We start from the raw sequence: 15,318 nt of genomic DNA, 5'->3' as shown, positions 1-15,318 counted from the left end.
ACGAATATAGGCAGTTTGTATTAGTCGACGCGCAAAATGCAGACGCGATCGACTTGGTCATAATGCATTAAAAATACGAACTTCCAATTTGATATATCGCACCCTCTTAAATGTGAATGTCTTTCGGCGGTTGAGCTAATTGCGTCTGCTATGCCTTTGGAAAATGCAGCCGTCCGGAGCGCAGCCAAAGCTTTACTAATTGGAAGCTTCTTTAGATTGAAAACTAGTTTTTACTTAGAAATTATTTCTAGCAGGGGAGTCGTATTTAGAGCCAGGTTTGCAGTTGTGTTGCTGTTACGGCTTCAGTTCCGAAAGGCGAAAAAGTTAACATGGATGATGCTACTCAACACTAACATTTCAGGAAGGTTTAGCAAGTCTATTTGACAAAGCTACCGTTTCCTCTGAGATTTTTAATCCCGAGATATGGAGAAGCACTGAAGACGCATAAACAGATGCAACAGACGTTAAGACTGGTATCTAATGTAGGTTCTTGGTAGTGATACTAAAGTAAAACTTCGATTGTTATATCTGATATATTCAAGGAGAAACCATCATGTCTAAATGGAAACAATGAGAGATTAATTTTCCGTGATGGGTTCAATTCAGGAGTTAGATCCTTTATCTGTTGGACATTTTTTTGAAGGAAAAAAAAATGCAATTTATTCTGTCTAACTCTTAGAAACCAAGAATTTCATGCAAATGGGTGGTTTGACTTTGGCCAAGGCAAGAACTGATGCAGGCAGTATCCACAGGCCTTCACCACATATCATTCCTGAAGCAACCGCTGGAACGATCAGCTCCGCCTTCGCGGAGTTAAGTTTGTGCCACACGAACACAACCAGACTTCCAATGCACATATCAATTGCGACGTAAGCCCCAACTAAGAAGGGCAGTGCCATAGCCATTGGCACTGGCATCCATTTTCCGATCCTCGCCGGAGAAAGATCTTTCACTACATTGATGCCAACTGCCAAGGCAAAGAAGCCGTAACAGAGATGCAGGCAATGTTTTGGCAATGCTGAAAAGCCTTCAACTCCAAGAACGGCCATGTTTCTGTAAATAATGGCAAAGGGGGCCTTATACTCGCCGTTTGGGTTTCCAACATCAAATGCTTTATAGAACAAGTAGAAGCAGAGGGGTGCAACCACACAGCCTATAGCTGTGCCAACTGCCTGGCTCAAAAACATTGCTCTGGGGGACGTAAATGTTAGATGTCCTGTTTTAAAATCTTGCATCAGAATACAAGAAACAGAGATGACCGACTTGATGAGACCTGCCCCAGCTAATCCTGCCACAACACCATGTTCTTTTCCAACCAATGCAGCAATCAGAAAAAGCCCCACTTTACCATAATTGTAGGCCATGTTTATATCCGTCAAACCAGCTCCATAAGCATTGCAGAAAGCTAAAGACGGAGCAAAAATGTATGCTACGACAACATAGTACCACTTAAGCGCAGGAAAGATCGAGGGAATGGCAATTGCTGAAACGATTGCCAATGTGATGTACCCGCATGGTGCTATCCACGTTGGAAAGCTTTCTCTGATGAAGAACTCATCTTGTTTCAGATCATCAATGGCGTTGTTATTTTTACTTTCCCCTGCCAAAAGAAAATATAATGTTTTCATTTGCTTTTCTTGCACGATATTGTTTAGATTTACGTTGCTGGAGTATAATGTTTGATAATATGCTTGAAATCTCTTTAAACACTTAACCTAAAAACAGGCCTGGTTCGAATAAAGTTTAGGAACAAAATGCTTCCAGGTACATATAGCAGAACAGATTTGTACATAACTTCACCTGATCTGATTTTTCTCTCTTTAAACTTGACGTACATGCTCGAAAGGGTCATACCAGTTATCTTGATGAAGTTGTATAGTCCATCACCCAAAAGGAGAGCAATGGGGACGAAGACCTGTTAAGAGATCACAATTAAATTGAGTCAATGATCCAGCATTATGTCGAATTTCCCATATGAACATATAAATGTGTGTTGGTGTGGGGAAGAAAGATGGGAGAGACCTTATAACCACTAAGACTTTTCATACTGTCTTCTGGTAGTGCTGCAGGAAACCAATCTCCCTTTTGCTTTCTGATGAGTGGCCACATTATGCCCCATGAGAGCACCGAGCCAAGAAGCATAGACAAGTTCACGATGTGAGGACATATCATTCCAGTTCCCACATAAGTCAAGCTAAAATCAAAGTAGAACCTTAAAACAAAAAAAAAGATCATGATGGTACAAGTGTTAGAAAGTAAAACAACTTAAATGATAGTCAGAAAAGAAAATAATTAACTAAAAGTGGTGCATGATAGAGACATACGTTTGCCTCTGAGCTTGCAATCCAAATGTAGGAAACTGTGAGAATCCGCATTGTCCTTGACCAGAATAAAACCACTGAAAAAATCCCCATAGGAAACTCAAAGAGAACATCTTCGTGAAACCCCGTACTTGCTTTCTGGCAAATAAAAAATCTTGCGTCTTCATTACCAATATTAGTTGCTCAAAATAAAAAAAAAACAGTTAAAAAAGAAAAGAAAAGGCATATTTCTTTTTATATTAAACAAAGAAGCTGTACTTCGTCATCTTGTCAGCCATTGAATGAAATCCATTGATCAGAACACCAGTTGCCATGCCGCTTGGAAAGGTCAATTTGTAGTCTATTATCAAGATCTGCAGACCAGTAGGAACTCCTTGTAAATTGTAAAAGAGAGTACTTGAAACTCGCAGTTAAATGATAAAGAAAATGCTGTAAGACTGTATCTTTCCTAGAAACTGTTGAACGAAGTGAATATTGTGGTCCAACAGCAGGACAGTAGCAAATTATGTTAAGACTTAAAGAGTGGAATTGGTTGACACGATGAATAGCCTCCCATCATTTGGTCATGCTGCTATATCGGATACACATATACAAGTATACCAGTATATCAATGTTTTGCAGAAAGTCTGGAATCTTCGGAAGTATCCAGTTATTACAGTGCAGCTAATTAAGGAGCAGGATCCAAATCACAGTTATGAATGCAACTTTGTAAATTTCTCCCTCAAAAAATAGAGCGAAACTTGAGCAAAAAAGATGTTAAACTTGACAAATTGCAGCATATCTGATGAACAAAAGATATAGGAAAATGAACAAAACCAACAATAAAGACAAATGTCATATACATTCGTGAACATGTACCTTTCGGAGTGGAATCAACACAAAAAGACCAATGAAACTAATTGCACAGAGATAACCGGTCATCCAACCAATCCCAGGTTCCTTGTAGCTGCCCGGAGGATTTCCCGCAGTGCTTACTCCTGCCTGCTCATATGTCTTCTTATTTAGAGCTAACAGATAAGAACCAAAACCGCCTGAAAGTTCGAAAACAAAGCAAAAGAGCTTAGAGAATCAGACAGTGCTAAGAGAGTGGACAAACTAAACTTGTAGTAGACAAACTAACCTCCCACTGCAATGCTGTAACATGCAACTGCACAAGTTTGTATCAGAGTGTTCTCCTGCTGCGTGAAGGGAACTGAAACTAGTCCAATCTTTCGAACCAGCTTTGTCCATGTACGGACAATAATGAACGCAAGAAGAGCAGCTGAGACATTAAGGTTGGGGCTGATCCCCGTGGTAAGGCTCAGCTTCATAATTATGATGGTGTAGATGGTCCCTATGATTATGCTGGCAATGACACCTCGGACAGTGATCTGCTTCTTCCATGGTTGAAGTCTCCTCTGAACCTCGGCCTCTTTCTGCGGCTCATCCAAGTCCTCTCTCTCAATTATTTCTTCCTTCTGATTATGGATTGTCCTTTTTTCAACATCCATTGCTTCTACAGGAGTAATCTGCATCATTTTGATTTCCAGAAAAACCTCAGTGCAGTGCCCTCAAAGACTGGATGAGAATGATAAATATAGGGTGCACTCACGACAGAATATGAGCAATTTATCATGCATCCGAAGTCCGTCCTGTCTGGACTTTCTTATTGGTTTGCTTGAATGAAGGAAGCAATAAAGGTCGTATTATTGCGCAAAAAAATAAAAGAATCCATAAAGAAAGTACAGCCAGATGGTTGTTAGTTGATAGTTTAATAAAAGTGTATACTTTAATGCTTGAACAAGAATTTATGCAGAGCTGTGGCCAATCCCAAAGCTTCCATATGGGTTGTGCCCACTACTACAGTCCAGTCCTAAACTTGTCTTCCATAGTATAAATGGTTTTAAAAATCAGAGAGCTCCCAGGTTTTTACCCTTCGCTTTTCTTGGGCTGATCGGTGATACTTGATTTTGAAGGCTGAGGAAATCTAGAACACTAAAATAATCATGAAAAGATTCAAACTCTAGGGACAAGACTAGGTCAATGATTCAAATAAGTAGCATCCCAAATTTAATTATACTTTTTTTTCTTCTGTGAATCCTCTTATGTGTAGGTTGGCAATACAATACAATACAATACAACGGTTTGTGTCAATGAAGTAGTACTACTATCTATACATTTTCCTAGTATCAAAATACATACATACATGTGAACTCTACGACCCGGTGGGACTCTACAGAATAGAAGAGTACTGATTAACTTGTCATTTTGGCCATATGCCTCCTCTATCGTCCTGGAAAGGATACCTTCATACTAGTACTGATAATATCATTTTTTTTTTTTAAGAAAAGAAAAGAAAAAGGATGAAAGAAAATGGTGTTGGACTTTTCTTGAAGTAGATCTTATCACTACTGACTCTCGTTTATCCACATGCAACTTGAGGTCGAGGTAGTCGTGACAATGGCGGAATCAGTAGAGAGAAGATTCTGACTCCATAATATGTACAAGTATGTGGTTCATATGTTGACCTGTGGCAAGTTTAATAGGAGTGTCAGTTTTTCAGACCTTTGGACGATGATTGATGAAGAATGAAAATTACAATAAGCGCAATCTGATTGGTCACAAGGGTCGAAACACTCATACAAAAAACTGTGAGTTATGAAAGGGGATTGGTCACAAGGGTCGAAGAGATTCCTTTGGTTGGAACGTTGTGCACAACTTGATGATCATTAATTTTTATTTTTTATTTTTTGAGAAGACTTGACTTGATCATCAATAATACTCATTTTTTTTCTTGCCATTAAATGCAGAGTTTGTATGCTAGGAAAGAAAACCTTCGATTGGTCGAAGATCTTCTGTGGTTTTCCAAGTCCACGTCCAAATAAACAATTTCCAGAGGAATTCGATTAACGAGAAACTCAAACTTAAATTGTTACATACTCATTGATTTTTGTCCTTTGAGCTTCAAATAGAGTTGCTTAAATTAATCATTTCTTTGTTATAAACAAAATAGTGGGTATAATCGTATTCAAACTCATTGATTTTTTTTTTTTTTTTTTTTGGTGGTGGTGGTTGGGTGGGGGAGAATCACTTTTTGGACTCATTGATTAATTCTCGTTATCAATTGTGTGTTTCATTTTCTTTAGGAACGGGCAGAGCTTACTTCATATATCGCTTTTTTTTTTTTTGTCAACGCAGTGGGTATCTGGATCCATGAACTGGTTACTGTACGATGCAACTAATCCCATTACGTGGTCGGGAGAGGCTGCCCAACATCACTTCATATATCGCTTACTTTCTGGTTTTGTTCATTTGACTGTACGAGTAGGTCGGTAGGTATATTTTGTTTCTTAAAAATCAAGCAATAATGACTTTGTAGTTTGGAGGAGCATCTTCCCCGGCGGAAATTAGGCACGATGAGAAGTCCCGATTTTGCCACCTAAGCTAATATGTTTCTCATTATACAATTTGATTCCTAACATTTTATTATTATATGCATAAGGGATTAATTATATCTAGCCTCTGCCTAACACGTACCTTTAAACATTTATGCATCGCATGATATGAATGTTCATGAACCTTTTCAAACAGCAAATGCATATAAATATATAACACCAATTTTTTGTATAGTGAATCCACGATAGCATGGGCCACAAAGAGGGAGGGGGGGGGGTTTGGTAGATATGTCATTTACAATTCAATTAAATTGATCCGTTCAAATTCATCTATCAATAATTGGTGGATAATTAGTTGACTCGTCTTTTACATTTATATCCAATTTAAAATAATTATATATTTAAATTCAACTTTTAGTGAGTGTTAAGTAAATACATATGAATTTCTTTTCAATCTAATAACAATAATAAAAACACCGCTATTTTTTTGTTAAATAACATGCGGAAAAATAGAAAACATATAAGTAGAATTTTAAATGAATAATTGATATACCTAATTATATCCATTATCCAATTATGATCAGTTCGAATCGAATCATCCATTTTGACGCTTGTAGGTATTGAGCAGTAAATACACTACTATTTCTTTGGCTGCTACTTTTGCAAAACAATAATATCGTGTAGCAGCCTTCACCACATGGATATAGGAAAGGAGTTTATGTTTCCACCTTTTAACCCTCATATTATTGACCAAACTTCTTTCTCACGATCGATATGATTGAATGGAATATTAGGAGTTATAAATCAGATGGAAGGAGTAGGGGAGAGCACGCCAACGTAAGCTAGTTGCCCGCAGTCCTAGATACCCATCCTACGGTTGACAAAAGACGAGGTTATACACATAAATTAGTACAAAGTACTATATAATTTCCACAATAAAAATTGAAGTAGAGCCCATGCACCAAGACAGCACACAAATAAATACTCCATGAGCTATTATTATGACTTTTTTACCCCAAAAAAAAAAGAAGAAGAAGAAGAAGCTATTATTATGACTTGGAGTGATGCCTTATCAGTCCATTGCGTTGGCATTGAATGGAACCAAATGGTAGGTCTTCCATTCGTGAGTTTATGAGTGGGGTGGCAATATATCTCATACCCTGTAGGGTATGTATAATTATGACAAGGGATTGTAGGCTCTGGATTTAATTGTGCAATTTGTTTGCCTGATCTGGCTCCTGAGCCTAGAATACTTATGGACCCTTTTTTAGACTTAGTAATAAATAAGGCGCAGATAGAAGTTTGGCTACTTTAATTTTATACTTAGTAACCACGAATATGGACGTTTGACTGATCTCAATGACCTTCTTTTTTTTCTGGTGCCTCAATTTAGTAGGCAGCAAGTGGGCATGTTTGATCTTCACAATCTCACCTTACATAAAAGATCAAGTTCCATGTGTATCTTTTCCATTTTCTTTGAGCTAATTTCAGTGGGCGTGGACCAAAAAAACAGCCAACAGGAAAAGGGAAAGAGAGGGCAGAAATGATTCATTGTTACATAAACCATAGGTTATACGAAGCAGAAAAGTCATCCAAAAGAATAATACAGTAATATTTTTGAAAAAAAAAAGGTATAAAAGCTCAATCAAGGAGATAAATAGTTTCCTATTTGTGGCAAGTTGCAGCAGCCCTGTAATCCGAGAAAGAAACATATAAGAATACAAGAAAACGAAAATAGAAATTTTACCAGAGGAGATGTCGCAGCTCTGTGATGCAAACAAAAAAGCCCAACACGCAACGGGATTGAAATTAATGCAGGCTCTCCCTCATGAACTGATCAGTTACCTCAATCGCCATCTGAGTAGAGTAGGGTGCACTCCTGATCAGTACTGTAACTGCTGATGCGCTGAAAACAACGACGGAAGAGTCAAAACAGGCATCCTCCATATTGAGAAGGGAAGTCCAACCCTTATCGCCTTGACAATGTAGAAAGGCAACTCCGACTCCGTAATTTGTTCGTAGCCTGTGACCATGTTGCAGTTGGACAGTAACGTAAACAGTCGAGAATCCTGGAAATAATAAAATGCTGCTCTCAACCCTAACTACATGAAAATCCCTAGCAGTCCCACCATGATTGTTCCGCAAATGAATTCACTTTTTTGGAGGGGTATTGTCGAAAATCAACTATCCTGAACAACCAAAAATTTTCGAGTTGCTCCAAAAAAAACCCAAACTGGGAGAGTTGCATTTGCCCACCCGTCTTGACTGGATAGCAGCACAGTGTTGTTAGATGCTCATATATTTTTGTTTTTCGAGCGTTAAGCAGAGCTGCATAAATTAATTATTGGGTATATCAATCCTTAACCTCGTAATCATACATTAGGTTCTCACGATGCATCATTAGTCCATTCGTGAGTCGTGATCACTAGTGAGTGGGGTGTCAATGCATTATATACCTCTGGTTGAAATGCAGTTGTATTGTATAAATATCTCTGGTTACATATATAGCAGTCCACTAGAGAATTTTTGTCCTTACCTCTCATGTGAAAATTATCTCACTGAAGATAACAAACAGCATGAAGCGAAAGAAAGTAGAAACCTTTGAGTCGTAGGATGAAGCATTTTGCTGTCCAAAGATGTCATGAGTTTAGTAATTTGGCATAACCTTAGAGTTTTTTTTTTTATTTAATTTTTGGAATTGCCTAACCTTAGAGTATGAAGCGTAATTTAACTAAACTCACGAGAATGTAATTATTTGTTGGTTTTTCAAGAGCATACATTAAGAACCAATACCTTAGTTAGTGATGCAAAAAAATGGCTAACAAAAGACTTGTTATTGAAGGTTGAAAATAATCTTATGTTTTTCATTCATCAACTCATTGTTTATAGTATTTATATGAAACAAACTAACATGATTTTTAACTAACCGTTCTCCATAAAAAATTTAATAAAACTACTTGGTAACAAAATAACATAATCTAAATCTTAACAAAAATATTTGTTAGCAACTCAACATGACTTCCTTTAACAGCATTTAGTCAGCAATTAACTAACTTATTCTAGTACTAAATGAATCTAGAAAAAAAAAACTGTAAAAGTTGGTATATCTCAACATTAATCCTATTTTCTACTTGTAGGTAACAGGCTCAAGGTGGTCCCCACTGCTGCGAGTGGGGGTTTTTGTTTTGGTGGGCGTAGGGCAGGACGTAGGGATGGATTGATGCTGGGCATGTGGTTTGGTATTGGAGGTAGAGGCCCAATGTAAATCTACGGCGTAAGCAGGTTCTCTTGGTCTGCTATATTGATCGCAACCATTAATCCAGACTTAACTCAGAGAGTAATGAAAATCCAACATTCAAGCAAGGATCCAACTCGTTTCCTGAATGCCGATGAATTGCTGATATACATATCCAGACCGCTTTCTATTGATTTACAATATTCACAAAATTCCATCAGATTGTTCGTGCCTTCTGCTCGTTGGTGCATGGTCATAGTTTTTTTTTTTAATGTTTTTTTTGGGTTATTAGTTTTGCCACTCTGTATGCGCTGCACTGTGTAGCAATGTTTCAATTTCTTCATCAGACCTCGTTTTGACCTATTTGTTTGGACTGGTCATTAATTACATTCCGAAAAAAAAAAAAAAAAAAACTCTACATGCATAGTAAAAATGTTCTACCTCCCTCACATATATCGTATCAACAAAATTACTAAGTAACATTCACAAAATTAATACTATCATAATAGATCAAAGGGAAAATCGCAAAAAGTTCCCCTAAGGTTTGTGGTGTTTTGTATTTTACCACTCTAACGATATCTTTTTGGCACTTAATCCCCTCTGTTAGTCCATCTTAACAAATGATCCATTGAAACAGACGAAAATACCCCATTTAAGACATTCAAATTTCTAACAAAAATGTCCCCGTCCTTCAAACCCAGAAATATTTTGTTATCATTCATTATCCATAAGAGCCTTTAAACTTCCAAATCCTATATTTTTAGCTGAAAAAAGGGGAAAAAATGTACCAAACATCTTCAAATTCATTTCATTGCTCTTCTTCTAATTGTTGTCTATCACAACATCTAAAAGAACCCATCAAGAAACTTGTGGATATGGTAAAATAGCACTCTTAAAAAGATTATGGACACAGAAAAATGTCGGAAGGAGATTTATTAGATGTTCAAATTATAAGGTATGATTTGTATGATAAATTAATGACTTTTTAACTTTTAGAGAAAATAATTTGGATAACAAAAAGTTGGTTTTTTTTTGTCTGAATCGTCAAGCATATGATCTTCTCGTGTTTCTTTGCAAAATATACTAGCAAGAGCAGGCTTTTTCCCTTCAAAAAAGTTATTTTTGGAAAAAAAAAAAAATTTGCCCGACTCGAATTAGTAGACAGTTGTGTCTATTTAATATTTTGTCAAAAATACCATTGTCCTTTACCGGTCAATCATCGTCACAGTTACTGTTTGAATGCCTTGACTGCCAATAAAGGGAATAAAGTGTCAAAAAAATAAATGTTAAGAGTGCAAAAAATAAAAAAAAATAACGTTAAGGGGTGAAATGGAAAACACTGCAAACATTAAGGGAAGTTTTCGTGATTTTTCCTAGATTAGATGACAAAAAAGGGTCGGGGCGTAGGGGTTCCTCACTAAAAACCAAAGCAGAAATCGGGAATGGGTGGCAGCACATCATTCGAAAGACTCCTACCGCACGCGGCAATTCGAAATACTGTTGGCCAGTGGCAGCCCACCCGCTGAAAGACCCTGAAAACCGTGTGCTCCGCCTGGCTCGCTCGCGCAATCACTCGTGCAAATTGCAAAACCCATCAACCATCGTCCTGCCCCTAACTTATTTGTTTCTTCTTGTTCCCTGCATCTATATCTTATGCTAGAAATGATTGTAGTAAATGCAACTATATCCCTTCCCCTATCAAACTATCAAATCATTTAAATTTGCTCATCATCTAACCACCGAGTGCTGTTTGAAATAATGTGCAGAGGGTCTCAAGGCATCGAAGAGCGAGAGCCCTTGAAGATCAAAGCTTTTCACGTACATTTATCGTTCTCCATCACCACCAACTTGCTTCAGATCAAGAAACCGGCCTTCTTGTATGATTCTCTAACCCTGCATTTCCTTCCTCGAATCAATGGTGCTTCCTTGGAGATCGAGGGGTCGAGCCTTCGTCCCGATACCCCTGGCTTTATTACGCTGCACCCACTTGTATCTTCTTCGGCCGCCGCCCATCATCATCATCATCATCAGTACGGTAGTAGGGAGAGAGTGAGGGTTAGCGAAGGCTCCCGCTTTGAGATCTACGCTAGTGATGATGTCAAGTTGTTGAAGGGAACTTTTAGGAAGGACGGCGATCGCGATAATGAGGATCCGCGGGGAGTAGCGGATGTCAATAAGTGGAAATTGGATTGTAGGTGCCAGTTGGAGTTGGAGGAGGATTCTCATTTTCTGCGGGAGGCTGAGGTGTGCGTGGAGGTGGAAGGACGCGGGGTGGGGTCCATGATCAGCGACAAGGTGGCGATGGTACTCCCCAGGAGAAGGGGAAGGCGGCACTGTTTTGAATGGTTGGAGGAGATTCCTGAGGAGAGGGAAGTTGATGAATCTGATGGCGGCGGCTGCTGCTGCTGCTCCTCCTGCGGTTCTGATGATGAGAAAGCCGGGAGGGACGAGAGTGTCGGGGACCGGCGGATGGACGACGGTACTTGTAGTACGGATACAGTTACAGTACCAGAAGCAGAAGGAGGCGGATATTGGGCCGCTGTGGAAGGTGTTTGGATTTGGGTCATGTGCTTGGGTGGTGTTGCCTACTTGCTTTCTAAAACTTCTTCCACCCGGGTCCTTGCTAGAACCACAAGGCAAAACGGATTATCGTTTTTCAACAAAATCAAATACTAGTGGTAGTAGTAGAATTTACTAATTTCCTGGTTACTTTCCGATTTGTTTATTTTTATTTTGACTTTCCCCGCTTTTTGGTGAGTGTATAGCATCCAGAAACGCGGCAAAGACGATTATTTCGTGGATTTGCATTTGTCCAGTTCTCTGTGGGTCGACCCTGTTCTTCTCTCTCTTCTGGGGATGGCAGGCCTCGGACATTAAGTCATTTTGAATGGCAGTTGGATTAACAGGAGTTCCAATAATAAGCACAAATGTCAATTGTTGGCCTATTGTGTTGTTTTAAATGATTAATAATAACACTTAGTAATTAACAGCCCATTAACCCATTAACCCTTTAATACTTCGGTTAGCGACAATTCGAAGAGTAATTAACAGCCGCCTGAACATTCCCTCTACTTTCGGAAATTAGAGTGACGTCCCTATACACTTAGTAATATATATATATATATATATATATTAGACAACCTTTCTCACATAAAATATCAACAATATAATCTCAATTATTTCCGTGTGACAACAGGGGGTGAGGAGGTCACTGTAATGCAAAGACAAGCGACAAATAGAGAAGAAAAAAGAAATCAAGTAGCTTAAGAAAATGATAATGGAGGTTAATGTAAATTTAGGAGTTAGAAAGGAGGTTGAATTGTAATTTTGAACCTTAATAAAAAAAAGTTTCTAAAGATTTGTTACTGTTATTAAACACGCCTAAAATGATGAAGGCATTTTCTTTTTTCGGATCCTCCCGAGGATATCATCAGACCTTTGACCAAACAAGTTTATTTATACTACTGTGAAAACTTTACCTTATGCCCTAAACTTGAGCCCCGACGGAAATCAACAATTATGAATTCTTCATGCATGACCTCAATCCCGTCCCAATATTTGTGAAATTGAAAGGCTCGCTTCACCGTTCATTCTATTCGCAGCTTTCTCATCTTTTTACTTGCTGCTGTGGTGGATTCTGTTTTCCACTTAGCTTTATTATTATTTTTTTTGTCAAATTCCACTTAGCTTTATTTAGTTCCCCTTTAATGCAAGGTCTATAGAAATCCCATAATTAAGGTCAGCCCATCAAAGCAGATAATTTGGAAAAAAAAAAAAAAAGGTTAAGAGCATAGAAAACAGCTTCAATTTGTGAAAACATATACAGGTGTACGTCTACGTGTACGTACGTTGAGAAAACAAAAATAAAATCAATTATAATATGCAAAAATGACACGACGTCTATATGCAAATCTAGTTCAACACTTCAACTGCATCTAGGGATGTAATCGAGCCGAGTCAAACTCGAGTAGTACTATACTCGAGCTCGACTCGACTCATATATCCCTAGGCTCGAGCTCGATCGAGTTAAAAAAATTGATACTCGAAACTTGACTCGATGTACTCGCTCTAAGCTCGAAACTCGACTCGATAAGACTCGATCCTTAGTCAAGCCTTATCAAGCCGAGTCTAATCAAGTTTTTTGACTCGACTCGACCAAAAAACTGAGGCATTTTTTAGACATTTTTTCTTTTTAGGTATTTTTATAATTATGTTATTACTTTTTTACCCTTATAAAATTTTATTATAAAGAAGAGTATATTGTAAATTCCGTATAACCTATACCCATAATAGTCATTTTATAATTATAATACATATATATTATTTAAATTATAAATATATTATTTAAATAGTCCGGCTCGACAAGCCTCGAACCAAAAGTTTGAGACTCGAAACTCGACTCGAACGCCAATCGAGCTACTCGAAACTCGGCTCGAACTCGGTCAACCCGAGTTCGAGCCAAGCCGTTGACCGAGCTACTCGCGAGTAGCTCGGCTCGCGTACATCCCTAACTGCATCATCATCACTTATAAGGGTTGCAAGTAATGTCCTAAAGTCAACAATAGCTGTAATTTATTCCCTTTTTTTTTTTGTAAGGGGATAATTTTAAAACCTCCTTTGAGGTTTGTAATGATTGTAGCCTCATCCTTTAAGGTTTAAAAAATTATAGAAACCTCCCCACTTTTAATGTCCGTTTATGAAGTTAGACCTATTGAATAAAAAAATATTTGCAAAATACGGATTTCTTTTTCTTTTACACCCACTTTTCATTTAGGATTCGTGGAATTGTCAAGACTGTTACAGTTTTTTTTTCATAATATAAAGAAAGGTAAGTGTAATTTTTCAAACTTCAATGAAAATGGCTGCAATTGTCATAAATCTCAAGGGAGGTTTATGAAATTATCCCTTTTAAAAATTTTTCTTTTTCTTTTGTGGACATTTTTATAATTTATTCATCATTTCCTTTGTCACATTTTCAAACGTCAGCAACAAAATTTCCAGCAACGATAATCAAGCTGAAGTTTGATCCTTTGTGTGTGCCGTGAAATCTTTAACTCAGCACGTACTCTTCTTCTTCAATATGCATGCAAGTGTACTCTCAGGTAGGATCAGAACAAGGTGGAGGTCCCGTCTTCCTGGGCGTGATTCAGTTTTACAACCAAACCTTTTTATTTCCAAAAGTAAAAGGGAAATGAACCCACCATGAACTGTATATTCCTTTTTCTGTTTTCCCTTTTTTTTTTTTGAGAAAAAAAAAAGTAACCGCCAACACAAGTTGGTAAAGATGAATTACTTTTTTTTTTTTTTTGTCAATCGTCATCTCTACTCCTACTCATACTCTAACTACGGGGAGACTCAACTGAGCCTATGAGAAACCGATGGGGACAGAACCACCACCGGATCAGACGAATGCTTGCACTCGTCTGGATTTTTTTTTTTAAGAACCACAATTGTGACAAATTGGCCACCCCACTAAAGCCTTAAAGGCTTGGTGGTGGCCACTAGCCCAAGGCTGATGGTTGGTAAAGATGAATTTTTTTTTTTTACCAAAGCCAGGATGACTTTTGATCATTTTACAAACCTAAACCCCTAAGAAATCACAAAAGCCGGCAACTCTTGAGGTTCTTCTGGAGACTTATAAACTAACCCAAACCCCCCCAACACTCGAAGTGGGATAACTACCATAAGCAGGGTAGCTGCTACTAAGACCTAAAGTTAGTAAAGATGAATTACTTGCTCACAAAAGGTCATTCACTGTCAATGTTATGCCAGTGTGACGGAGGATTGCGTTGATAAGCGATTTGTTGCAGCGTGTTGATCAAAATTGAATCCACATAATAATTAGGGAAAATCGTTTAAAACATCCCTTACATTTTACAAGATGACTTTTTTCGTCCCTCATTTTTAAAAGTGTAATTTTACGTCCCTTACAAATTTACATTGACCAAATTTGGTCTTTACCTAGGTTTCCGACTAGTTTTTGGCCGGAATCCACCATGTGACTTGCATGTGATTATTTTTTAAGGGCAAAATTGTCAAATCAAATTTTTACATAATCTGATTTATAATCCCTCACATTTCACAAAATGAATTTTTTTGTCCCTAACATTTTGCAAAATGAATTGTTTCTTTTTTCACATTTCAAAAAATAAAATTTTCCATCCCTCATATTTTTCAAAATAAATTTTTTTATCCCTCATTGATCATGTGTGTGAATAGCTTTTTTTCTATAAACCCATGTATATGTCTATTTGATTTTACCTGAACAGTACGAATAACATGTAATATATATAGGAGTTTAAAACTAATGATTTTGTTTGAAACCCATGTATATATTTATATGATTTCACAATTTGAACCTATTCAATATTTGTGACCTTTCTCTTTT

General features: G+C 37.6%; 2 protein-coding genes across 6 annotated transcripts; one reads left to right on the top strand and one right to left on the bottom strand.

The window, feature by feature from the left end:
- Nucleotides 1-497: 497 nt before the first annotated feature.
- On the bottom strand, nucleotides 498-4,802 carry LOC140012560 (metal-nicotianamine transporter YSL3-like). 5 transcript variants are annotated; one of them, XM_072060727.1, is made up of 8 exons: nucleotides 4,503-4,802; nucleotides 3,442-3,829; nucleotides 3,180-3,352; nucleotides 2,580-2,674; nucleotides 2,325-2,459; nucleotides 2,023-2,212; nucleotides 1,801-1,915; nucleotides 498-1,600 (listed from the first exon to the last, which is right to left on the bottom strand). In XM_072060727.1, exons 1-8 carry the CDS (start codon nucleotides 4,506-4,508, stop codon nucleotides 669-671), a joined length of 2,034 nt encoding a protein of 677 aa, XP_071916828.1. In that variant the 5' UTR covers nucleotides 4,509-4,802; the 3' UTR covers nucleotides 498-668. The 5 variants fall into 5 exon arrangements, with proteins under 5 accessions (XP_071916828.1, XP_071916829.1, XP_071916830.1 ...); XM_072060728.1 differs by having other exon boundaries at nucleotides 4,507-4,801; XM_072060729.1 differs by lacking the exon at nucleotides 4,503-4,802 and adding an exon at nucleotides 4,234-4,330.
- A 5,582-nt stretch (nucleotides 4,803-10,384) lies between these two features.
- LOC140012942 (uncharacterized) lies at nucleotides 10,385-11,875 on the top strand. The gene has a single exon (XM_072061602.1). It carries the CDS (start codon nucleotides 10,689-10,691, stop codon nucleotides 11,604-11,606), a length of 918 nt encoding a protein of 305 aa, XP_071917703.1. The 5' UTR covers nucleotides 10,385-10,688; the 3' UTR covers nucleotides 11,607-11,875.
- The last annotated feature ends 3,443 nt before the right edge of the window (nucleotides 11,876-15,318 follow it).

Source organism: Coffea arabica, chromosome 8e (assembly GCF_036785885.1).
Source record: "Coffea arabica cultivar ET-39 chromosome 8e, Coffea Arabica ET-39 HiFi, whole genome shotgun sequence".
NCBI lineage: Eukaryota > Viridiplantae > Streptophyta > Magnoliopsida > Gentianales > Rubiaceae > Coffea > Coffea arabica.
This window is presented reverse-complemented; position numbering and strand designations above follow the sequence as displayed.